Source organism: Canis lupus, chromosome X (assembly GCF_048164855.1).
Source record: "Canis lupus baileyi chromosome X, mCanLup2.hap1, whole genome shotgun sequence".
Classification (NCBI taxonomy): Eukaryota; Metazoa; Chordata; class Mammalia; order Carnivora; family Canidae; genus Canis; species Canis lupus.
The window spans coordinates 95,342,483-95,369,610 of NC_132876.1; the positions used below are offsets into that span (position 1 = coordinate 95,342,483).

The 27,128-nt window shown below is 40.3% G+C and overlaps 1 protein-coding gene across 1 annotated transcript in view; it reads left to right on the plus strand.

Annotated features, from left to right (window-relative positions):
* The first annotated feature begins 2,039 nt into the window (after positions 1–2,039).
* The window catches only part of TMEM47 (transmembrane protein 47), a 30,396-nt gene continuing 5,307 nt past the window's right edge, over positions 2,040–27,128 (plus strand). Inside the window, exons 1-2 of the mRNA XM_072817515.1 lie at positions 2,040–2,469; positions 18,856–18,996. Of these exons, the coding sequence (XP_072673616.1) occupies positions 2,244–2,469; positions 18,856–18,996 (367 nt within the window). The 5' untranslated portion in view covers positions 2,040–2,243. The remainder of the gene's footprint in view (positions 2,470–18,855; positions 18,997–27,128) is intronic.

Genomic DNA, 27,128 nt, shown 5'->3' on the forward strand with positions numbered 1-27,128 from the left:
CTGCTTCTCCCTCCTCCCTGCTCCTTTCTCTGTCTCAAATAAATAAATAAAATCTTTTCTAAAAAAGTCCAGGTAAAAGAAAAATATCACATCCCTGTTAATCATCCTGGTTTTTAATTTTTCAGTGTTTCATTTGTTTTTATAGAGAAGCTTGAGGCTTCTTTCTGCTTGAAAGGTCGAAGACCAAGAAACTTACTGGAAGTTAGAGGTTAAGGAGCTCAGCCTGGTCTAGCATTCCTTTGTGAGGACGGTACATATCACAATTGAGAGGTAAGGGGAAGTTGCCAATTTCCTAATTTCCAAGTGTAAGAAAACCATGGGTTTTTATTTCACATTGGATTGACTCTTATTCTCAAGTCATTTTGACGCTAACTCGATGGTTTCTTCCATTCAAAATATTGCTTCGGCCAAAATGCCGTCCGCTCTATGGAAAGATGTGCTTACAGGAAAAAAAAAATTGTTATCAACAAAAAGTATGAAATCCCAGAGTGCCGAGGACAATGTTTCAATAGAGGAGCGAAAGCATTTCTTTCATTCTTCCGATCTGAACCACTATTTTGGGTTTCTACCAAATTTTCCAGATGGTGAAAGATCTGGGAACATCCCCATCCCCAATGATCTATTCAATAAATTGCTTCTTTTATAGGAAAAGTGGAAAGTAGTCAGAGATACAATAGAGAACCCGCCAAGCCCAAGCTGCACTAGTCAATTACAGAACCACAAAGTCAATTTCGAGGGGCGTTTATTCCTCACAGATAAACAAACAAAAGAGCGAGTCTCCTTAAGAACAGAGGCTAGGGGGATCCCTGGGTGGCGCAGCGGTTTGGCACCTGCCTTTGGCCCAGGGCGCAATCCCGGAGACCCGGGATCGAATCCCACGTCGGGCTCCCGGTGCATGGAGCCTGCTTCTCCCTCTGCCTATGTCTCTGCCTCTCTCTGTGTGTGACTATCATAAATTAAAAAAAAAAAAAACAAAAAAAAAAGGACAGAGGCTAGGTTGTATTGGGCTGAATCCTCAGCTTGGAGCGCACAGTAGGTGCTCCATAAATGTGTGTAGATTAATTACTTAAAAATATGCCACTTTTCCTACGTCAGGCTCTGGGCTAGGTCTTGTGGGGCGCAAGAATAAGTTAATGCCCTGGGAGGAATTCGGATCTCACTTGGCACAGCGTAAAACCGAATGAATAAAGGTTTTAGTCAACGCGCAATCCAAGAACGGAGCCGCAGAGAAGCCAAGGAAGGATTACTTCACATTTTGCAGGAGCTCTCATACCCATTTTAGCGCTTGCGTTCCCTGAGCAATTGCCCTTTATAGGGGGCGCAAAAGGAGGCGAGTCCAGAGAACCGAAGCGATAGCCGGATTGGGGGAAAGTTAGGAAACAGGAAAAACCGCGGGGTTCCAAAGGGCCAAGACTTAAGTGTGTGCTGGGTTTGAAAAGAGGACTATGCCTTTTGTCACTCTTTTTCCTCCAAATCCCCCGGGAGGAGAAACTGGCTGGGGGGGCGGGGGCGGGGTTTACATCAGAGAGACACAGCAGGAGTACCGCTCTTTGCTTTAACGGCCACAGCCCCAGAAACCTATGAATCCACAGCTGACGCCTTCCAGAAAAGGACCCACCCAGGCTCGCTAAGAAAAGGAAGCCCACGTGACCGCGGAGGGTGGGGGTGGGAAGTGAGGCGACCCCGGAGCGCGAGAGGCCAGGGGCGGGGCCGGAGACCAAGCGGTACAAGGAGCCGCCCCGCGCAGACGGTCCGGGGCGAAGGGCTCGCTCTGGGCTAGGCGCTGGTCGGACGCTGCGCAGGAGACAAGTCGTCGGAGCGCCCCGCGCACGGCGATCAGAGCAGAGGGACCCGTTTCGCGCACGGGCACGGGGCGGGGCGCGCGCTAGCCTCTCGCGCCGGGAGCGGGGACCCGAGCTTGGCGCCGCCCGGGTGCGGACCCGCCGCCCCTCCCCGCTCGGCACCGCCTCCCGCAGCCCGGGGCGGGGCCGGGGCGGAGCTAGCTGAGCCGCGCCGGGGCGGAGCGGGCGCCGGCAGAGCGCGGCTCGGGGCTGGCGGCGAAGGTCCGCGGCGGGCTCGGCGTGGCTGCGGCTGCCCAAGACCCCCCAGCCCGGCCGGGAGCTCCCGCAGACCCACCTTCGCGGCGCGCGCTTCCCTCCAGAGGAGGTCGGGCTCCCGGCTCTGCGGACCCGCCTGGCGACCTCGCCTCCGGCGGCGGGGCGCGCGGCTGCGGCGCCCGGGGCATGGCTTCGGCGGGCAGCGGCATGGAGGAGGTGCGCGTGTCGGTGCTGACGCCGCTGAAGCTGGTGGGGCTGGTGTGCATCTTCCTGGCGCTGTGCCTGGACCTGGGGGCCGTGCTGAGCCCGGCCTGGGTCACGGCCGACCACCAGTACTACCTGTCCCTGTGGGAGTCCTGCCGGAAACCCGCCAGCTTGGACATCTGGCACTGCGAGTCCACGCTCAGCAGCGGTGAGGGCCCGGCGCGCCGCGACCCCTGCCTCCCGGAGCCCGGGACCGCCCCGCGGCCCGGACGGCCACCGCCTCTCGCCCCCACCCACCCACCCACCCCTGCCGCGTCCCCGACCCGCCCGCCCGGGGCCGCCCCGCTCCGCTCCGTCCTGGCCCTCCGCGGGCCCCTGGGCTACATGGGGCCGCCTCCCTGACCCGCGCCCCCCCCCCCCGCTCCTGGCCGCCGACGCCAGTGCCACGGGCGCCCCACGCCCCCACGCCCTCTCCGCCCTCCCGTGGCCGTTCCGTGGGCTCCGGAGTAACGCGTATGCTGTTTGCGGTAATTGATCCCCTTTAAGGCGAGAACCGTGCGGTGGTGTTCAAAATGCAACGCCTTCCACGCTCTCGTTAAAAAGGACAAGCAAAACCGCCCCAACTGCACCAGGACGCCCCGCGTTCTCTGCTCCGTCTTCCCCCTCCTCTCTCAAGGAGCAATTTGCCTGACTTTACCTCGTAGTGCCCACGTTTCTGGCAGCTCTACTCCACTTTGTCTCGGTTTTCCCTGGGGAGTTTCGGTTTGGCTTTTATTTCCTTAAATTTTTGAGGGGTATGGAGAATTGGAAGAGAGACAGGCGTAATTTCCTTTCCTTTTTTGGTGACACGTCGTTGGTTGTGAGTTGCCCTTTCTCTCCTCTCCCGAGATCTCCTCTCTCCTCCGTCAGCTACTTACTCGCAGACGCCGGGAAAGTTGTGGCTTATTCAGCTCGCACTGGAAGCTGCAGATGGACGGGGTGGAGGGTGGAGAAGAAGGTAGTCACTGGGGCTGCCGAGCCCCGGCTGGGGCTTACTCTCTCCTTGACCCCCAGTTGCCTTGCCCTGCGCCCCACTTAACGCCGTTAGCAGAAATCGGCCAACTTCCGATTTCTTGCAGTAGAAACCCCTTTCCTTGCTAATCTTGATTCTTCGGCTGCTGGTGTCAGTGCAGAGAAAGGGGAATAAAGGAAGACGACCTGCCCGTGATTTTACACTTACCCACGCGTTACCCCCTAAGAAACTGATTAAATTCCTTCGTGACAGTTTGTCTTCTCTGGGACTATTTATGAAGCTTTACTGGAGACGTTTCAAGTTCCAAGAAAGTTGAAATAGCACAAATGCCACACAAATCTGATTTACTTTTGTGTTTGGTTTCTTGTTTCAAGAAAGATTAGTTCACTTGGTTAAGTTTCTTCCATAAATTTGATTTTCTGTTTACAAAAGGCTTTTTCTTTGATTTTACTTCAAAATTCCCATTGACGGGGGCTTTGCCTTTGTTGCTTAATTCACTGTGGCGAGGACTGGTTGGCAGCAGGAGGTCAACATTTAGGTCTTTCAATTCTTTCAGGGTTGGTTGTTTACAACTAAAGATAAAATAAATTGGTAAAATGCCTTTCTTCAGTAACCAGGGGATCCAAATAAACTTTGGAGAAAATATCTTTTCTTTCCCCTCTCCAATAGAAATGGAAATTTATGTAGGAATGCCAGCTTCAGCATGTCTCCTTAGCAACGGGAATCTTTTGCCCCTTTCTCCTGTCTCCTGAAATAATAGCCCCCTGATTGCATAAAGACTTTTCAGATTGGTTAGAGAAACCAGCCTCTACCCCTCTTTTCTTTTCAGACCGTATCCTTTTCTCTTGGCCAGGAATGTGGGGAATGGGGAGAAGCCAGCCCCAGTTTGTTGAGCAGTATGCAGTGTTTGCTAATCTTTCATTAATTGCCTGCATACCCATTTATCTCAGTCCCCCCCCCCCTCCAGGCAAGGAAATAGAGAGACTCAAGCTTAATGCAAATGTAGTGATAAGAGGTCTCTATGAGGTAGAAATTGGAGGCAGGTACGGGTTTCTGATTGTTTCCCCCCCCCCCCCACCGCAGCCCGTTGTTTTACCCTTCTGCTGGAACTCATACCACAGCATTTATTTCTATTTGGGTTCCTGAAAATCAGCTTCAGTTTTCTTTTGCTTAAAATAGTTTTCATCCCAGAAAAAAAAAAAAAAAAAAAAAGTGTAGTTGGTGAGCAAATGATGTGGGAGGCATAGAGATGGTTTTGTTTGAGGCTAACTGGAACAAGTTCTTGACTTTCTTTATGTAGTAGTGGTTCATTTTTCCTCTCCAAGGCGGTGGGTGGGGGGGGGGTGCAGGAGGAAAGGAAACAAAATATGGAAAATTGCTCTATCTCCCCCACTCCACAAAATGTGCTTTCTTAAAACGTTCTGTGAACTTGAAGCTTCTATCCACAAATGTTTTGAAACGAAGAGGGAAGCTTAAACTGAAACGAGCAATGCTTTTCTTGCCTGTTCCAGAGGGCAGGCAGCTTTTCTCAGTCTGTTTGCTGTGTGGAGGAGCAGAAAGCAGGGAGGGAAATGTCTTCTCTGAAGATTTTAAGAGATCCACTTGCTTGTCTCTTGAAATGAATTACCTTGGGAGGAACCACCAAGGACAGTTTTACTGAAGGCCCTGCACCAGGATCTTCGGGGCTTAATTAAAAACCTTTGTCTTAATTAGAATTAAAACTGCTATGAAGAGGCAAGCTTGTGATTTACAGAAGGGAAATTCAGGAATGTTTCTACTGACGGCAGTATGTCCTACTTAGGCCCAGTTCCTACGGAAACTTTCCCCATAGCCATTATTTTTAAAGCTGCATTTTAATTTTGGTATCAAATACGCGTCGTTTGCGGCATATAGCCCGTTCTGTGGTTTTAAGCAAAAGCAGAACCATGCCTTTTGTGTCCTGGTGTATTGAAGGTTGCGTCAGCACTTCTAGTACGAACCAGTAATCCGGGTGTCAGTCAACTGTAATGCTTTTCTCTGGTGTCCCAATTCAGTGTAGGGGGACAGTCCAGGCATTCATCTAAAGCTCTAAGTTTTCCAAAAGGACAAATGGGCAAAACAGCTAATAGACTGCCATTCACGGTGGAAACAAAAAATAATAATAAGGTGTGCTTCTTAGGAAGTTTTGAATAGGTAGTACTCATGGCTGCCGGCCACAGAATTTCTAAGGATAGTTTTCCCCACTACTGATTTTGGCAGCCTTTTAATAAATCTCTAATCATATTTTTAAATGGTAGTAATGTTTTTGGCTTTTGCTTACTCACACTTACTTTTCATAACTTTTGTTTAGAATATAGTTGTTAGGATTTCATAGCCATTACAAAAGAATTCTTAGTGCAAATAGGATTGCTCAAGCAGATACAGAATGCTGATGCCCTAAACTTGACGTCAAATATGTTGTGTAACCTCTAGGGTGGTTTGATGTTTCTTCTTTACAGTTTATCAATATGTAGCTATTTCATGTAAGGCAGATTCCTTTTTTTGATGTCTATGTGATTTATTGACTAAGCGAAAAGCAAGGACATGCAGATGGCCAAATGAACACGTTTAACTAAGAGTCATTTTAGGATATAAAAAGTGCATTTATCCATCTTGCCATCCACAAAATCTATCCATCTTTTCCATCCATGAAATACTTGATCAAATAATGGCTTTTTCAAGGAATTTTGTTAACATCATTCGTGCACTGTCCTAAAAATAGCTTCATTTGTAACATGAGTCACTGGCAGTTTTGAAATGGCAGTGCGCACCGTATGCTAATAACAGGTGAATATTATTATTTTCAGTCGACAAGACGTTCTCTTAAGAGTGCTTTATATGTAGCTTATTTTCCTAGAACTAGCCAAAAATTCCACTTTAAAAGGCATTATAAGAAAACCCACATTAGGTCTTAGTTTAGGATAAACCAAACTACCTAGACAACTGCAAATCTTAGAAAATCTGAGGTTTAGTGCTTCTGAATTGAGATGTATATCCTCTGTGCATATTTTGAATCCATACCTTCATTGAGAAACAGAATTTCTCTGGGAAACCTCACAATGTGATTTACACCGGGAAGGTTCAGCTTGTTGCTTGAAATGAGTTGGTATTGTTGTGTGTTTACAAATAGCTCTGCAAGCCTGGAGGTCATGACAGACCCTCTTTTGGCTTCCTGAAAAAGAACAGAAGTAGAACAAATGCAGTTTTATTTAACCTACACAGCATAGGTGGGTGGAAAAAGTACACAAAGCGTAGCACTCGGCACCAAAACTTTCTCAATAAACCAGAGAAAGCCAAGTATGACTTATTTCACAATCTTCACGATCATTTTCTTTTAGCATCTCCTAAGATTTCCAAGCTCCCAAGATTGACTTTTACAAAGGACGTTTTAATTTGTGGGCAGATATAATTCCTCTTTTGCTCACATTTATAGAATGATTGTAATCTCCAGGGAACCATTTAGATCAGTCTTTGTCAGCAAAGGGATTTGATGGGTGTGTGAGAAGCCTGGCCTTTCATAAAACATTTCACAATAAAACCAAGACAAACAAAAGTGTATCTCAAGCAATAGATTTTGCCTGCTGTCAGGAATATATTTTAGGAATTTCTTTCAAGTTTCTGTTAATGATAAGACCATTTAGTGAAACCAAAGATAAATCTAGTAAAACTAGATATTTAGTGAAAAGGATTGTAGATGCTTCAAAATAAGTTCCTGGAAAACATTACCTAAATACCACAGTAATTTTTTATATGGACGATGCTAAATTGTAATGTAATCCTGTAGGAGGGCAGAGTAGTGTGGCGGAGAATACACGAGGCTTTAGATTCAACCTGCCCTGAACTTGGCCACTTACCAATCATGTGACCTCATACAGTTTAATGGCTTCAGATGATTTGGCATTAAGATTAAATATATAAAAGTATCTGCTCCTTAGGGTTGTGCTCCTTCCTTATTATATATTCAGAAAAACAAGCCCAAAGTGAGGTGGTTTTTTTTTTGATAGTTGAGGACTCCCCCCACCCTCCTTAAAAGGTAAACTCTTTGCATTGAGTAATGAGATATGCTGTTGGTTTCAAATTTAAACTTTGCCATGCATCACCAAGCATTTAACAATGCCCTTGGTAGATCATGATCACAAAACTATTACCAAAAGCTACCTTTTTTGTCAGCACTATTACAGGGCAGACATCTCAGTTATTCCCAATGTCACAGTAAACTTGCAAGGTAGCTAACGTTATCCCTATATGTTATTGAAGAGACCAGGCATTTTTGTGAGTTTACCAAGTTTTCAGTCAGCGGTAGAGACAGATTTTAATCAAGAGAGTACCAGTTACTAATACTGGGAAACAGACCACCTCAAAAGTTATTGTTATAAAACAACAGTCATGTTATACTCATGACTTCTGTGGGTCAAGAATTCAGATAGGGCATAATGAGGATGGTATATCTGATGCTCCAGGATGTTTGGGGACACAGCTGAGGGTGGGACATAATGGAATGGTTGAGGACTGGAACATCTAGAACTGCAGGATCTTCCAAGTAGTTTCACTGAGTTTGGCACCTTGGTGGAAATGGCTGGGACACCAGACTCCGCTGGCCTTACTAGCACGGTGGCCCCAGGATAGTCAAACTTACTACAGGATAAGTGGTTTTCCCCAGAATTAGGGTCCTTAGAGAATCAAGCTCTGTCTTAACTAGCCTGGGAAGTCACAGAGGAGCCATAAGGCAGCCCAGATTCCAGGGGAGGAAAGTTGGAAGCCACCTCTTAATGGAACAGCAGCAAGGTCCCATTATGGAAAGAACATGCAGGATAGGAGATGCTGTTGGGCTACTTTTGAGGCATATAGTCTGATGCTGGAGTCTAACTGCCAATCTGCATTCTTACTTTATTGCCTCTGAAGAACAAAGACAACTGACATAGCTTCTTTCTTAAGAACTTTGAATAAAAAAAAAAAAGGTGAGGGATGCCTGGGTGGCTCAGTGGTTGGCTCAGGGTGTGACTCCCGGTCAGGACTCCCTGTGAAGAGCCTGCTTCTTCCTCTGCCTGTGTCTCTGCTGCTTTCTCTGTGTGTCTCATGAATAAATACATAAAATCTTTTAAAAAAATAAAAACTTTGAGTCAATTATCAAAGTAAAATTTGGCTAGGGCAAAACTGCCCTCAATACATGGCTTTAACGATTGGTCACTTGTATGGGGTTACCTTGGATTTGGAATCAAATGAACTCAAAAAACTAACCTCTCTACAAAGAGAGACCTTTTACCTCTCTCTTAGCTAGGTGACCTTAAGCCATTTTGGTTTAGAGTCTCAAATGACCAAGGCTCAAACTGATTAAGAATCTGGAGTATAATCTACTTCATGTTGCTGATAAAATTTTATTGTCTTTTTTTTTAAAGAAAGTTTTGTAGGAGTCTGATGCAATAGATGCTTTGTACACGAACCCTAAAATGTTAAAATTTCAGACAGGAGCCAAGTTTTGTAGCACAGAAAGGTGTTGGAGTTGCAGAATTGTTTCTTGTTTGCTTGTTTTTCCCTTGTTTTAATAACATAATTCTTTTTTTTAAGATTTTATTTATTTATTCGTGAGAGATAGAGAGGCAGAGACACAGGCAGAGGGAGAAGCAGGCTCCATGCAGGGAGCCTGATGTGGGACTTGATCCCGGGACTGCGGGATCACGCACGCCCTGAGTCGAAGACAGGCACTCAACTGCTGAGCCACCCAGGGGTCCCTAATAACATAATTCTTTTCCTGACATTTGCTCGTGTGTGTTGAATTGCAGAATAATAGCACATTTGAAGTAGAAAAGATTTTAAAAGTATTCGTGCCCCATCCAATTTCTTACATGGATAGCAAAGAATGAGGAAGATGCAATGGTAGTTACTCAGTAGGGATTGAACTTCGCTGTAGTATTTTTGCAGGGTGCATTTTCAGACTTTCCTGTCATATTGCAGGTAACTAACTATCTTTTGGTGTTTGAAAGTTTGTTGAATACTCTCAGGTATGGAACTTTGGATGCAGAGATAAAGTGCCACACATGAAATAGATGTCTAGTTTTTATAATCATCCAAGATTTGATTTCACATAGAATTTAAGGTCTTCAGATAGACTCCTCTGTCGGTAAGTCCGTGAAATTTTAGATGTTTCTTGTCATCAAATTTACATTGTTGGCATGACTAGTCCTTAAAAATCAACAAAATTTCTTCAAGTTTTGCCGTGAAAGGACGCTTTAAAACATCTGTTTAATTTTAGGTTGAATCATAATTGCAAAAGTATGTGGAAGGCAGCCATGTGAGTTTCTTAAATTGATTAAATGAATATAAATTTCACTAGATCGAGTAATTACTGCATCCTGGCTTTATTTTTAAAAAGATACATTTATTTATCAAAAGAGACTGATTTTTCCCTAAACAGAATTTCATCCTTTTATGTCAAAGACACTGACAGTTAAATCTTACCAGTCTTTTCAGAGTATTAGATCATCTCCCTTAAAAATTAGACAAGAACATCTTTCCTTGCCCTTTTTTATTTATGTGTTTATGTGGGATTTTGAGACACTAGTAGACCATCAATCTTCTATTCTACTGTAGTCTTCTTGCCTTTGCCACCAAAGACTCCCATTAAAAAACAAAACAAAACAAAACAAAAAAATCTACAAAAAAACAAGACAAAAATACCTAGATCATTTCTGTCTCTATCAGCTTATATTGACTGTTGGGAGATTTTTAAAAAAAAATCTTTTAAAGATTTTATCTATGAGCGTGTGAGAGAGAGAGAGAGAGAGAGATCATGAGCAGGCGGGAGATGGGCAGAGGGATAAGCAGACACCCGGCTGAGCAGGGAGCCCAATTGGGGACTTGATCCCAGGACCCTGGGATCATGACCTGAGCTGAAGGCAGATGCTTAACCAACTGAGCCACCCAGGCACCTTGTTGGGAGATTCTAAATGATAGCTTAATGAGCCATGTTTCCACATAATGTTACGTATTGATTCTCTTTTCAAAATATATGTTTATTAGCAAAAAGGTGTTAAAACGTAGAATTTGGGGCACATGAGTGCAATATCCTCAATGTGTAAAAGGACATACCCACAAAAGAACTCAAATTTCCATCAAAGGGGGTTTTATTGCTCTCATGTTTTAAGGTCCCTCAACCAAAAGTTCATCAAAATATTGCCCTAGTGCTTTCTGAATGCAACCCGGTGTCTATTTCTAGCACCACTAGGTGACTTAGAGAAATTATCTTTCCCTTTTCCTGTCTTCTTACATGTACCCAAGGAGTTAACTTCATTAAAAACGTATTCATTAACTTCATAGCAAGGAGTAGGCCTTGTCTTGGGACAGTTAGTTTGTGTGCCAGCACTGTGCTAGGTGGTGACAGCAAGGTGATGAATGAAACACCTGCTTTTAAACAACGAAATAATATAAATGTACAAAGTAATGTAAAGGAGGAAATAGAAGGTTAAATTCTGCAGGGGATGAAAGATATCTAAAGAAGTTTGCTAATGGGACTGCTATCTTACCGGTTTTATCCCTCCCATATTTACTAAGAGGGTATCTTAATACGAATCGTGGGTGACTGGCTGGCTGGATTCCATCTACTCTTTGATTATTATTAGCAACTGTAAACCTGTCACAGAAGATTTTTAGTTGCTTAGAGGAAGGTCACCCACTCCTAGTCCTGGTGTGGGTTTTCTTCTTCCTGCTTTTCCAGATAATCAAGTTTTCTAAATTGTAACCTTAGGTTTTTTCTTAAGAGTAGGGAAAAGATGATGTTCAGTGTAACAAACTCATTACAACTTTATGGAAATACTATGATTAGAAATTCTTACTGAGATATGCCTGTACCCGTTATATAATATTAGTTACCATCAAATGCTAATGAAATCTTGCTAACATAGTACAGGGTAAGAAACGGCAGTCATTAGCGGTGATGGTATATCTTTTTTGTGTGTGTGCTCTACGTTCTGCAACATGCTTTAATAGCAGGGCTCATTGCTAAGCACTGTATATAATGGTCTGATTTGGCGGGAAAGATACCAGATGCTATGGTATTTAGATGATAAATTGCATTTTCACCAAATTTTCTGAGATAGAATTCTATGAAGCAGCTAAAATGACCCTTGATTTGTTAAAGAGATGTGTATCCTAACACCAACACAAAAGAACTCAAAAGTCTTAAATGAAATTGTCACGGATTGAAAAATCAGCAACCTGGCCAGTACTTTTGGACAACCAGAATTTTGGCAAAATTGACCTGCACTTTGGTCATTAGAGTTGTCACATCTAATTTGCATGGTTACCTAGGGTCATGTATCTGCTTAAAATCACATTGGCACTAAACTCTTAACACATTTTTTTATCTATAAATTGGCCTGAAGAGTAGGACTCTAAGTTGTATCATTGCAACTTGACTAACATGGATATCTAAGGTAAGTGCTTCTCTAATATTCCATTTCACTTTGTGCAACACAGCGTACAGTGTCTATATTGTCATTTTGTAAAATACATAATTTTTTGCCTTAACTCTTTGCCCATGAAGAGTGTTAGATTTGATATTAGTTGCTTGAAAAGACATGATCCTTTTAATTATTGAAATAAGAATCGGAATTCTTCTCTTGCCTGACTTTGTTTGTGTCTGTATCTCATGGAATAGTGGAAATTAATGCAACACTGACGGATTTAGGTCGGAATGCAACTTAGCCAAGAAAACAAAGTTTAAACTCCCTCAGTAAAGGTTTAGGTTTTCAACTTCGTTTGACATATGCAGACTAAAAAAGTGAAGTGAATCATTTGATACCTCTGGGAATATTTTGGCTATAGTTACCATCCCTTTACAAAAAATAACACTATTTTTTTTTTTGCAGTTTTTAAAAAAAATAACGCTATTTTGATTCATTCTTCATACATGAGGATACGGACTTACTGTCCAAACTCGGAAGTATATAGCATCTATCTCAAATATCTAAATTACAATTGATGAAAATAATTAAATGTCATAATTTCTAATAAGATGAGATAGGAAAAAGACATGGTCTTTTGTGAAGAGATGGCTGTGTTGGAGAATTTGGGTTTGAAATGTTTTTCTGTAACTGGAGCTCGTTTTCCCCTCGACAAATATAAACTACCCCAGTATTTCCCATTCCTGATAATAAAAGGAAATTGGCGATAGTGAGTTCGCTTTCTGAGTTCTCACCAATATAATTAAAACAAATTTAAGTGTTTTGGTATACATATGCCCTACAAGTGAATAAATGTATTTAGAAGAACTGAAAGTTTGCTGGGGATGAGTGAAAAGATCCAGCTTACGTGGGTGAGTTAGGGAGGATTTATGGATGACCTGTGAGGTAATGTCAAGATGATAGGAAATCTCTTCAAGGTGGAACAGTAAACGATTTTGATTACAGTTATAGATATCATTTTGGTTAATATAACTGTATTTTAGGGAACTCAAAGATGAAAATAAAAGTGGCAAATTTGAATGTGATTATAAAAGTTATTTAAAAATCAATATTTCAGTTTGTGATGAGAATTCTAGAACAGTGATACTCCTGTATTAAAACATTGAAATACGTTTAGGAAAATCCTACCTACCCAAACTGTGATAGTTGAATTTATAAGGTTAAAAATCTGTTTCTTTGTTGCTTTTTAATTTTATCTAATTTCTTAGAAGTGGCAATTGTGTGCTCAGGGATTTATATACAGTAGAACTAATTTCAGAGTATAAACAATACCTACTGGGGTAAATAAATTAGCCAGTGTTTGACAAGTTAAAGATTTTGAAATAAGATGGGTGGAGGAAAGCTTTGGGCACTGGTGTGGTGCATTTCACCTTGGTTCAAAAGTGCGGAAAGTGTATTGTCATTAAGATTTTTGCCTTTCCTGGAAATTGGAAGGAAATTTTGACCACGAATTCCCTAAAGGAATGTGAATTCTCCAATTTGGCAATTATAATGTGGCTCATAGAATTTTCATAATGCAGTGGCAATTTCAGACCAGTCTCATGTATTAGACTGTAAAGTAAGTCAGCACAATTCTGCAGAATACTAAAGCATTTATAGACATTGGAAACTCTGGCGCCAGCTAATAAAGATACCTTGAAAGAGGGCTTGAATTTAGTTCCTGAGTTGCATATTAATGCTGGACTTGATGTTCTGGCATAAGGACTGCCCAATTTTGATTCTGTAACTGCAGGGGAAAGTATAACATTATATATATATTCATTCCTGTTATTTTTTTCCCTTTTTTTTTTTTTTTTTTTTAGAGAAAGCACTAGCAGAGAAGCACACACTTAAACCTTGAGCCTTGGCTTCCACAGGTGCACGTTCAGTGCCAACTGTGTGTCATTGTGTCAGTTTTGCCCCAAAACAGTTGTCCCCCCCATACTATCTGTGAGGGATGCATTCCAACACCCCCAGAACTGTGGGTAATACTGAACCCTACACACACACACTATGTTTTTTCTTATTCACACATACCTGTGATAAAGTTTCATTTTTAAATTAGGCATAGTAAGAGAGCAACAACAATAACTAAGATTATAAAATTGAAGAGTTATAACAATATACTATAATAAAAGCTAGGTAAATGTGATCTCTCTCTCAGAAAATTGTATTGTGCTGTACTCCTCCTTCTTGGGATGATGTGAGATAAAAGGCTTGTACGATGAGACGAAGTGAGGTGCATGATACAGGCATTGGGATGTGGCCTTTGGCTACTACTATTGACCTTCTTGATGATCCATCAGGAGGAGTATCCTCTACTTCCAGACTGAACTGCGTTGGGCCGTGGGTCAGCGAAAGCATGGAAAGGGAAACTGCAGATGAGGTGAGGACTGCTAGACTCCTCAGCAGAACTTGACAGATACTATGGCAGCCTCATTTCAGGTTTGAGTTCCAGATCTGAAACATTCTTCTCAGCCCATTTGAGCCCTTAATGGTTCATGGACCAACGATGTACATTTTTTCATCAAACCTGATTATCACTTGTTTTCTGAGCTCTTGGAAACCAAACTCAGATTTCAGATCAACTGGCCTGACATTGAACAATGACCAGTTTTAATTGTGCAGAGCACTGCAATTTGTAAAATAGCACTGTGGCCCTTGATGTTCTGCAGAGCTGGTTTATGTTCACTGCTCCACTACGGTGTCAGTTTATCATTTATAGAAATGTGTAAAACTAATGCAGAGTAATAAATCTCTAAGGGCTCTTAACACTTCATCTGACTAAATACTGTGAGGGCTATAAAATTGTGGGACTAAGATTGATGTAGAAATTAACCAATTATGGGAACTTAAAATAGATGATTTTTTAAAGAAATGGGCCTGAAAATTGAGAATTTTATGACATTTTAATTTGTTTTGCAAACAGTGAATGTGGGATAGCGAGTATTTGTGATATGCGAACCTTCTGATGGAAAAGCCAGACAAGTTGTTTGGTCATTTATTATAATATTACTGTAAAATTGTTCAAGTTCTACAGTATATAACAAAACATTGTCTACGTATATTTTGTTAAATCTACATTTGGTAGGTAAGTAAGTATGTGTGTATACGTGAAGCCCAGCATAAATTATTTTAATGGCCATCACTAGATATCTATAAAACTGTTTTTCACGTTTTGAAATTTCTCCATATTCTAGTCTTGTTCTAGTCTTGTTCAGCAAGAAACAGGAAATGGTATCAGGCCAATCTACATAGTCACTGACTTTAGCTCACCTCTAAGGCAGGCGGGCCCCAATATTCAGACAGGAATGGATTCTGCTTGTCAACTGAAAGAGGCACCATGCCACAAGACTGTTCTCAGCTTCAGAGTACCTAGTGCTGAACCGTGAAGAGTGCCCTGCGTCTCACTGACGATGGTAGCCTTATCGAACCACTTTTCTCGCTTCCTGATTGATGATCAACCGATCAGCATGTTAAAGCTTTGGTCCTGGGCAACCTGCCTGAGTGAATCATTCCAAATAGACGTAATGACAACAATCTCAAAACTTGGCACTGTCTACCGGAGATATGGGCTCCGAACTTCAGTCCAAGCCCTGAACTTCTGGCCGGGACAATGGCAGACATGGCCCAGTTCTAGGCTCCTGTAAAATGAAATGGCTTCTGTGTATGAACAGGCATTATCTATGGTTCAGGACCAAAGGGAAGGGTAGCAATAGGACGGTGTGATACTGGTCACATGCCTTTTTGACTTTATGTCTAGGAGGACTTTCTCATTAGCCACAACCCTCAGTACTAAAAATAAATACAGGACCTTAAGAAGAAAATAAGGAGGCACCCAGGTGGCACAGTTGGTTGAGTGACTGACTCTTCTTGCTTTTGGTTCAAGTCGTGATCTCAGGGTCATGAGGTGGAGCCCCAAGGTGGGCTCTGTGCCCAGCGTGGAGTCCACTTGAGAGTGTCTTTTCCTCTGCCCTGCCTCCTCTCAAATAAATATTTAAAAAAGCGGGGGTGGGAGGGTGGGGATCAGAATCAGTTGTATCCACTTACTTTTTAGAACCACTTACTGTGCCATAAGACATTCCCTTCCTAATTAGCTTCTAGTCCCTTTTAGTAAGTATTATTCTGGTGGCTCTTACTGCACTTTATTGGTCTTCCATATGAAAGAGAGTATTTTAAGGAAGTTCAACATTTTGTGAGATTTGGGTTTTTTATGTCCTTTTTTTTAAAAAAAAAAAAAGATTTTATTTATTCATGAGAGACGCAGAGAGAGAGGCGGAGACATAGACAGAGGGAGAAGCAGGTTCCTCGCTCCCTGGACTCAGGATCACGCCCTGAGCCAAAGGCAGACGCTCAACCACTGAGCCACCCAGGCATCCCGTTTTTTTTGTACTTTTTGATTGCCAAATTGGATAAGCATCACTTTGTACTCCTATATAACTCATTTATCAACTTGACTTTATTATGAAATAATTATTTCCTGAGACACCTTTACCTAGAAAAAAGTTCAACATTTCTAAGTGGTACATAAAGTACAGACCATGGGTCAGTAAATTTTAGCTGGAGGGTTAAAACCAGTCCACCACCTGTTTTTGTAGATAAAGTTTGGGACATAGCCATGCTCATTCATTTACATGTTGTCTATGGCTGTTTTCACACCACACAGCAGAGGTTGAGTAGTTGCAGCACCCATGACCATGACCCATAAAACTGAAAATACCCTTTGGCCCTTTATAGGGAAATTTTGCCCAGTTTGTCTGCCTTAGTTTGTTTTTACAAAATGCAAACAAACACATGTATTTTAGCTATTCTTTGAGGATATTTAAATAGAGAAAAGCAATCAAAAATCCTTTTTTTTTTGGATTAAAAGTGGAAATAGTCAAAGTATGTGGCATTTTATGCATTTATATTGGGCTGTGTGAAAGAGCTTATTAGAAAATAAAGCTATCTTTTAAGTTATTTTTTTAAATAAGTCAATATTTACTTGTGTCTAGACTTAAAATTGATTCTTTAAAAATTCTTATTGAAATAATTTGGAGAGAGTTGCTAAAAGTAGTAATCATTTTATAAAAATAACGGTCCAACTAAAAAGTATTCAGCATAGGCTCTCTTAAAGAATTTGATGAATTTGACGGATGAATGGATGGTATTTTTTTTTTACCTCAAACGCTTTGATACAATGAAAATTTTACTTATTCAGAAATTTCAAACTTAAACGTTTTCAGAAGGATTTCTGTTATGTTAAAGTGAAAAATAATTGTGCTTTGTATAAACTTTTTCAAAGAAATTTAGAGACTTCCAAATGTAAGGATTATTCTTTTGGTTTTTTTTTTTTTTTAATTCAAAGCTACATGCTGTTATGGAATAAAAAAAATCCATACTATGGCTATCCTTTTAAACTCTAGTTGAAAGCCAGATATACTTTTGTTTGAAGTTATATGTCTTTGTTACAAGTAGATGGCATAAAAAATACTCTCCATTTCTTTGCAATTCACCTTTATATTTTAAAAAGTGTGGATTTTTTCTGTTTTCCCCTTGTTTGTTTCCTGAATGCAGTGTGAGTTCTGCTTCAGTGCCAGTTATGAATCCAGAATTTATTAGAAAGCAAGAATGTGGAAGAGGACACTTGAGGCAGAGACATAATATAAATAAAAGAAGAAAATCCTAGGGTTTTGTAGGTTCTTCCATTCATCCCTTATCCTACAGTGGTAAAGAGTGCACTATGGAATCTTTCTGGAGGGATAATTTCAGAGTGCAGCATCAAAATACCATGAGTTCTTGACTTTGGATAGACTACATTGCAATTTAACTATGGATTAAGGTCTGTTTTCATTTTCTACACATACATTAAAGTGAAGGCCAGAAGAGGCAGCCTGGGACTTCCAAAGGACCCCCACAGAAGAGAGTTCTGCACAGCATCATTTTTTTTTTTTTTTGTGATGCTTCCTAACCTGGATAGTGCTTTCATAAATTCACCTTGCTGCTGCTTAGAGAACATTCTACTCTTCTTATGGAATGGGAAATGGGCCAAGTTTCTGTCACCCTATTTCTACATTTTTATAAGAAATGACATGCCCTTCAGTGAGGTTTATGTTTAAGTACATGGGAGACTCAAAATATCCACATACAGAGACCTGTACATAGCATGTGGTCAGTATATGCTTGCTGTTTCCATGTATGAATGAAGAAAGGGGCCCAGTGGCTATTTAGAGTACATTCTGGCTCCCTGGGAATACTTACTTTCACAAACCATCTCTGTAGTAAATACCACAGCGAGATTAGAATGAAATGAAAGGAGGGAAAGACAAACAGCAGCAGATCTCCTGATGCCACTTTGCTGGGGGAATTGTTCTAGAGAAGGGGAGGAAGAGAGAGGAAGAGACAGGCAAATAAAAACTTGGTTTTTCTTTTCTTTCTTTTTGTTTTGGTATGGAGAAAGAAGGCTTTACAAGAAAGGATGGGGGGGGGGTGAAAGAATGTGTTACTGCCACACAACAACATGGGTGGATATCAGAGACCTAAAAGCCAGACACAAAATCAATATCACAGACTTAAAAGCTGGACACAAAAGAGTTCATGCCGTTTACATAAAGTTTAAGAACATGCAAAAATGAATCCATGGTGATAGCTGACCATTACTAGCCTGGGTGGGAGGATGATTATTGGCTGGGGAGGGGCATGAGGGAACTCTGGTGGAGAGAATGTTCTAGATCTTAATCTGGATGGTGGTTATTATATGGGGGTATGAATATATATAACATTTCATCATGTTTTTGACTTTCATATTTAAGATTTGTAAACTTCATAGCTCAATAGAAAAAGAAAGAAATAATAATGAAAATAGGTTATGGAAAGGACACCACATTTACCATATGGGCTTAATAAGAGTCTTCGGAAAGCATGGCAAATCCCTGGTCTAAAAACGCTGCTGAGCTTAGCATAAGAGACTTCCCTGAATAAGGACATTTATACAAATTTTTGTTGCAAAAAAATTTCGATGCTTAGCATGCAGTAAGATCACATGTATTTAGCTGCAGCTAGACACAGGCTGCTGAACATCATTCTGTTGATTCTTTGAGGACTGCCTGCTTAAAAGCAATACTTTTCTTTTTTTTTTTCCTTCCAGATTGGCAGATTGCTACTCTGGCTTTACTCTTGGGCGGTGCTGCCATCATTCTTATTGCATTCCTGGTGGGTTTGATTTCTATCTGCGTGGGATCTCGAAGGCGCTTCTACAGACCTGTTGCTGTCATGCTTTTTGCAGCAGGTAAATATATACTTAATTATTTTCACACTGGTATTCAAGTTTCAGGAACCTTCTACCATCCCTCCGTTCTCATGCAAAAGCAGCATGTGGTTGCTGCATTATATACAAATGGAGAGGCTTTTGTTATATCTTAAGGTAAATTGACTAAGGGTTTGTCATATTACTAGTTTTCAGTGTGTTAAGTATTTCACGGAGCACAGTGGCAGTTTTTTTTTTTTAAGATTTTATTTACTTTTTTGACAGAGCACAAGTAGGCAGAGCTGCTGGCAGAGGGAGAGGGAGAAGCAAGCCCTCCCACTCCCGCTGAGCAGGGAGCCTGATATGGGGCTCGATTCCAGGACCTGGAGACCAGGACCTGAGACCCTGACCCGAGCTGAAGGCAGATGCATAACTGACTAAGCCACCTAGGCGCCCTGTACAGTGGCAGTTTTTAAACTTCTAAAACATGGATAAGTAATAGTGCTTGACAGGGCTATTGCCTTAAAAATTGCTGCAGATATATTTACCAACAGTCTTTCTTTACATTTAGCTTCCCCCCAGCCCTTTTACTGCCCCTGTGGTGCTTTTAAGGCAACGTTATTTTTTTCTGACCTGAAACTGGAAAAAATTCCAATATACACAGCCTTAAAGGTGTAAATCTGTGTGGAAACAAACATGCTTATAATGAAAAATGATCATCTAGAATTTGAACCATCAGACAATTCAGTTGCATGTGGTCAGCGGCATAGTTAGTAATTTAACAACCATTATTCTATAAGGCACAGCCTGGATGAAAATATCAAGCAAGGTAAGGTGGAGCTTTTGCTAAAATCGGGGAAGTATTTAGAAAGAGGGTTTACAAGACTAAAAACTCAGCACATTACTTTATGTGTTTTAATTTTCATTTATAAGAATAGCCTTGCAAAAAAAAAAGAATAGCCTTGAATATATTGTTCTTTTTTATTCAAACTGAAATATTCTTGTAGTGCCTTCAATTTCCCGTCAGTTACATCTGATTTGAAGACTGCAAAATAAGCCCCTGTGACTGTCAATAATTGAGACACTGACAGAACCATCTCGGCTGTTAGACGGATTTTTTTCTAAAGCTGTTTAAAGATGGGAACAGATGAAGTTTCTCAGGATTTGAAGGATAGTTTGATCTAAAAATAGAAGATCAGAAGTATTCTGCTGCCCCCTGCTGTTTGTATTCATTTTTTATATCCACAGACTGATCAGAATGTAGGTGTCATAAAAACAAAGGTCCAGAGGGCTGAAGGAATCTAGAAGTGCATCTAATTCAGATCTCTTAAGTGACTTGCTCAAGATTGCATAGTAGTTACCAGCAGAGCCGGGGCCAGGAGGCTACTGACTTTTGAACTAGTGGCTCATTCACTACTGACTCATTCATTCATTCATTCAGCTGTTTATTAGGTACCTCTTACAGACAGAACATTGCATTAAGAGACCCAGAAGACTAGCTAAATAGCACCACAGTTACTTTCTAATAGAGTAGAGAACCGTATTACAAAAAATATTTTGAAGTCTTGAGCAGTGGCCACACTATCATTTTTTTGTTGATCTAATGTATAATAAAGACCTCTATTGTGAATCATTTAGTACAATATGAAGATTCTCCTAAAGATTCCATCACAGTTTTCTAGTTTATATCTTGGTTCATGGATTTATCACGTATCTTTCTATCCTTAGGATGAAATAACTTAGATATTTTAATTTTAATATACATTTGTCTTTGCAGCTAGGATTTATTAACATAGTGATTAGATAATTAATTGTGGTAGAATTTCTTGATAAATTATTTTGGAATGGCATACCATTCTTTAAAACTGGAATTATGTTCTGAAAAATTTTTAGAAGACTCAGATATTCCTGATTTTAGGAGAGTTAGAGGTACTCTAAGACATTCTCTTATAAATATCCAATATTATTGTGCTACCTAGTTACTATCTCATTTAGACTTTAACTTACCACATAATAGCATATGCAGAATCTATAAAGAAATTCATTTTCTATAGCAGCTATTATAAACATGCTTAGAAAAACAGGAGTTTCTAGTTCTTTCCTAAAAAGCTCTGTATGTTTTCCCAAGTATAGCAAAATTTATGAAAATGTGAAAATAAGTACTGGTTGTAACAGAAAACATACCATAAATGAGCACAAGTTAAAGGTAATGGATTTGGTCAAAATAAAGATTTTGATTTAGCTCTAGCTACTTACAAGTATTAGTAAATTCTAAAATAATGAAAAGAATCCCTACAGCAATATTCATATATTCATATTTTACCCACTGAGACCTAAAGCAAGCATTATACTGTTGAATTTTAAAAATGTACATGTGCTGTGATTTAATTTTACTCATTCTCTTTGACACTGTGCTTATGGAAGCTTTTTTTGAAATAACCATTAGTTTAGTGTTCACAGTGCATATAAGCAAGGTAAAACTTACTGGTTATTTGAAATGTGTCATGAAAAGGTTTCTCTCTCCCATCTGAAAAACCATTAAAGAGTTGCCTGAAGCTGATTTCTAGAAAAGATACTCATTACACATAATAATCCATTATTGATTTGAGCGTAAGATTAACAAATTTGGAAAATCTGCCCACTTGATACAATGCTAGTGAAAATCATGGCTGTTTATTTTGTTTTGCTTCATAGTAAACATACTTATTCTCTTGGTTGGCTTGTCTCACTTGTAATTCAGTTTAGTGATTCTTTGTAAATATGTATTTGGGCCATTTCCCCTTCTTGCTCATCTCGGTCTGCTTGAAAATGGTCTGTGTTTCTCCTCTTTTCTCAAAATGTTTTTTTCAAATAATACCAAGCCTTATCTTGGTGCTCACACAGAGAATGTTATCTTTCTCAGCAAATAAATATTATTTTCTTCTGCTGAAACATACAGTACATAAAATCAAAACAAACACAGCACTACCACTTGGAAACATCTCTACACAGGACTACATAATTAATTCAGTACCATGTGCAATGCCTGGTACAATGAGGTGCTCAGTAGATAGTTGAATGAATGATGGAAAAATAACTAAGGTGTATGGCTTATAATTTGACAGGGAAAAGCAGGCATGTAAATAACTATAATTCAATTTTTCTTAAATCATTTATCTTTTTGCAGTTTACAAAACAGCAAGTTTTATGTGAACACAAAGCTCAAACCAAAACAGCTCATAAAAGTAATAGTTACAAAAATGATTTTTTCATTTATTCATGTTTTCCTTCACTTATTTAATGAATACATGTAGGGTACCTCTAGTATGTAGCTATATTGCCTTGGTGTTAGATTATATACTCCAAGGATATTTACTAAAAGCTGATGACTAACCGGCTGTCATAAAGACAGCCAAACGTATCTTAAAGGTTTTTCATCTTCCCTTTTTCTCTGAAGTCCCTAATTTAGTGTGGGCTTGTCACCTGCCTGATTAGTTGCTAAGAGCGAGTCATCACTGCAGCCCATCTAAAACACTGTCTCACAACTCTCTCACTCACTGATTATAGAAGTTTGGACTTCAGAATAACATATTATCTGTAATAATAAGGTGGACAATAATCAGTTGAGCACCTACCATGTGCAACATTGCTAGACCCTTCACATATACTATCTCTAATATAGCAATTTTAAGATTGGGTATTTATTTTCCCCATATTATCAATGAAGAAATAGGTTCAGGAAGGTTAAGTGATTTTCTAGGGTTATCCAACTAATAAGTTGCAGAGCCAGGGTTTCAAGTCCTCTTTACTTGGGTGTGTATAACACAGGAGAAAACAAGACCAGAATCAGCCTTGAATTTTGAATTCAGCTGCCAACTGTGTACTGCAGTTGGGAGTCCATCCTGTAGCTCGTTATTCCACCTCTTGAGGGCAACACTTGAAGGTAGTAAGCAATTTGAGATGTCATGAAGACCACACATTGATCAGTGCAGCATGACTGAATCATTGCCTATCATGAAAATGTGCATGTTTCCAATACACATGACTATAGCATATTTCTTATTGTGTAACTGACAATGATAGGTAATAGATGATGGGATCATAACTGGCATCTAGTTCTCCCTAAAAACTTGATGAAATTAAAAGGACTGCCTCTCTCTGGGTCCTCTTTTATCATCTGGTTTTGCAGATCTTTTTTATGCCGCACTGGGACTTAGGATGATTGTTTCCATTTTTTAAATGCCTTTAATAAAAATTGCAGAAGATTCTCAGTCTTGTAATTCAGATTTTAAATAACAGAATCCCCCTAATTTTATTAATGATATTTCCTTTGTGTTCTATCTGCAAAAATCTTTCTGTAAATGAATGTTTGCACAGAATGGTGATTTTTTTTTTCTCCCCAGGATCCTGCAACTCCGCCTCTGAGCTATCTTTGATTAGAGGCTTGTGTTTTGCAGCCCTTCACCATCCTGTTGTACAGTGAGGTGGCTGGAAGTATTTTGAGTCTAGATTTTGCAGAAAAACCAGTGTCCAACTTAGATTTCATACTGAAAAGGAGGGTTTTTTTTTAAATAAAGATTTTATTTATTCATGAGAGACACAGAGAGGCAGAGACCTAGGCAGAGAGAGAAGCAGCCTCCCCTCTGGGAGCCCGATGCGGGACTTGATTCCAGGACCCCGGGATCATGCCCTGAGCCGAAGGCAGACACTCAACCACTGAGCTGCTCAGGTGTCCCTTGAAAAGGAGTTCTATTCACAGATTTTTATCAGTATCGAACTACCCTTTGGCTAGAACAATTTGTGGTATCAATACTGATAATTTCATATGTACTACAACTCTTGGTAGTTACAGATTAAATTTAAAAAGGAAAAGGAGGCACCTGGGTGCTTGAGTTGGTTAAGCATCTGCCTCCCGCTCAGGTCATGAGCCTCACGTCACACAGGGCTCTGGCATTCAGTGGGGAGTCTGCTTTTCCCTCTCCCTCTGCCCCTCCTCCTGCCCGTGGGCTCACTCACTCTGTCTCTCTCAAATAAATAAAATCTTCAAAAAGAAAAAGGAAAAGAAGATCGCTTCATTTAATCCTTCATGGGCAAATGTTTTTTTCTCCAAATTACCATTTTCTTTTTGTAAATTCCATATTTAGAGACTTGACTGGCAAGTCCCATCAATTCTATCTCTAAATTATCTTCTCAGTCTATAGCTTTTCACGAGCCCCCATTACTGCCTTAGTCAAGGGCATAACTCTTCTGTAAGTAGAACATCTCTGTTCCCAGATTTGAACTTCCCCTACTTTCTTTCAATGGTAATATCTGACTTAAAATATCTACATGACTCCTTCCTTTCCCTTTCCTAGAATTCAGCTACTGAGGTTTTCTTTTCATCCTCTGTGCAGTGTCTTTCCTGCTGGTGTCACCTTAGTCCTCACTGCACACAGGTAGCCATTGCATTGACTGGTGTCCTAGGGGCCTCCCTTCTCTCGTCTCCTTCCTGTTTATAGTCTGTCTTGCGCACAAACACATGAGGTGTAGCTCTCAAATGCACATTGGGTCTTGCCACTCATCCCTTTGGTTTTCCCAGAGGCAGATTAAGACAAGGAAATCAGTACAAGTACTTAATCTGGGAGTCAAAAGAAGGGATACATAAAGTGAGAGAAGGGAAGGTAGGCAATAAAGACCTTAAACTTCCTGGAAAAATTCTGGAAACCAGCTTACAACACACACCTCAAAGTTATTTCAATGGAAGAACTAGGGAACTGGGTGTTTGGAAACCGAGTTCTGAGAGTCATCGTTGAGGGCTGAGGGGATGCTGGGGAGACAACAGTGTTAATGTTCCAGAGCACCAGTCCTGCCCCACAGTCAGGCAAAGTAGCTTTAGTGGCCAGAGGAAAAGTCAGGTGAAGAAGTGCAGGCGCTGCTGACAGCTGGAAGTCAGGCTGACCTATATCGGAGTGATGAAGATGAAAGCAAATGGATAGGGCACCAACAGGATCTACAATTAAAATAAGCTCTGAGATGTGTCCCTGTAGAAACCAGTCTCATTTTTATGGCACACTACGCCTTTTAGAGTGTGAGCCAAACATTTCCATGTGAATGTACCCTTTATTCCAACCATGTGAATTTTCTATAGGTTACACCCTCTTAATACTGCTAAGCTCTCTACAAGCTGCTGCTTTTTCCCAGAGGTCTTTTCATTTTTGTCTTCTGACCAAGTCCTATCTATCCTTCAAGAACCAGTTCGAGTGGTGCTTCCTCTCTGAAGCCCTCCCTTCTTTCTCCAGGCAGAAATGGTGTTTGGAATATTGGAGTTCAGTAAACATGTAATGAATGGATCAGTGAACATGCTTCTGCTATTACTGTTGAACACATTCATTTGTAATTATCTATGAGTCTGTTTTCACCATAAAGTATGAAATATGACAGGTCAAGGGCTATGTCCTGTATCATCCCTTCCACCTACCACAGAGTCAACGTCCAATAAATGTTGAACTATCCACTTCAAAGAAAATATTGAATATTTCAATATTGAATGTTTTCAATGTTTCAACATTGAAAGCACTGAAAAATATCCTCCTAAAGAAAACTACACATAAGACAAAAATTAGTACCTCTAAGTTCTTGTCATGCCTCTCTATCCATGCAATTTCATGGTTAGTAGTTTTGTTGCCTCTTTTCAAAAAAGTGGAGAGAGGTATAAAATGAACTTCAAATTCCCTTCAAATTCTAAAAGGCTACACGACTTTACTTATGTTGCCTCTGCAGCCAATGTCTATTATGTTTCATTGATTGGTGGTAAAGTAGAAATATAAGTGTGATAATGTTTTTCTTGAGTTCTGGACTCTTCAGGTTTGTTTGTTTTTTCCCTTCACAGCATCTAAACAAGGCAAGGAGGCATCTTTACCTGCTTCTGTGTATTTTTATTAAATAGAAAAAGTTATTTATAAATGCAGGCTTATATATCTTTTTTTTCTCAGTTTTGCTATTACGTGCATTTCTCTCAGTGATTCTAAAGAGAGTAAAATAATTCAGAGGCATAAAGCGTTTTAGGGTAATTTTCATCTGGCTACAACACAATAAAGCTTTATCTCTAAGAAAGCTGCTCAGGAGAATATGCCAGTGGAGCCTAATGGAGTTGTATTTCCACTTTTCCACTAGAGGGAAATTATGTCATTGTATTATACCATGGAGGCCAAATATTTACTAAATAAAACACATCGAAATGAATATTAAAAGCAGTCTAGGTAAACAACTCACCCTAGGGACTGGCTGTTTCACAAAAGAACCCATATAATCCTTCTAGAATAGAATTCAGATCAGTTACTACTTCTCTGCTCAAGCTCCTTTAACAGCTGTTCATCATCCCTGGAATAAAATGCAGAGCCCCGCCCGTGGCTCACAGGGCCATCCCTGGATGGGCCCCCTGGTTCTTTTTGCTGTCTCATCTCAAGCCACCTCATCTCATGCTGCTTCTTGCCTTGTTCTCTGTGCTGCCTTCCTGAAGTCCTGAATTGAGAGTTTTGTACTGCCTGTGCCCTCCACCCAGACGGCTCTCTCCCCACTATACTGACCTGACCTGCATCCTTCACTTTGTTCAGGTCTGTGCTCAAATGACTCCTCCTCCTCAGCTTTGGATCTGAAAGAGTAGCCTCCATTCCTCTATCTTAGGTTCTTGTGTTTTCATGTTTCTTTGCAGTTCCTGCCACAATCTGCATTTGTTCCCTAATGGCCTGCCTTCTCAGGAGAGTGGCAACTTTTATTACCAGTGTCTTAAACTGTATCAAACATTTATTGAATGAATGAATTTGAATTTGAAGGAGTAAATGAATTACTATTCCTAATTCACATTTATATTTCAGTCATATACCAGCAGGATCAGTCATGCTTTAAGTATAAAAACCTGAGGAGAAATGCTGTTGTTTTTTAAACATACATACTAACTTTGTAATTTTTTTCTGTAGTTCATGGTTGATAGTAATTGACTTCTTATAAGTTTTAAGACATTTAATACATGAAAGCACCCTTCCCCTCACAAAGTCACAGAGCCAGCTGAATTTTTTTTTTTAATTGATACACATTTAGCATTTACTGGCTGGAAGTAGAGGAAGTGTGGGTTATATAATGAGGTATTAATCCTAACAATGACTTAAAACCTTTTCTGAGATTTTTAAACTATAAACAAGGTGTGATGTCGATTTTAG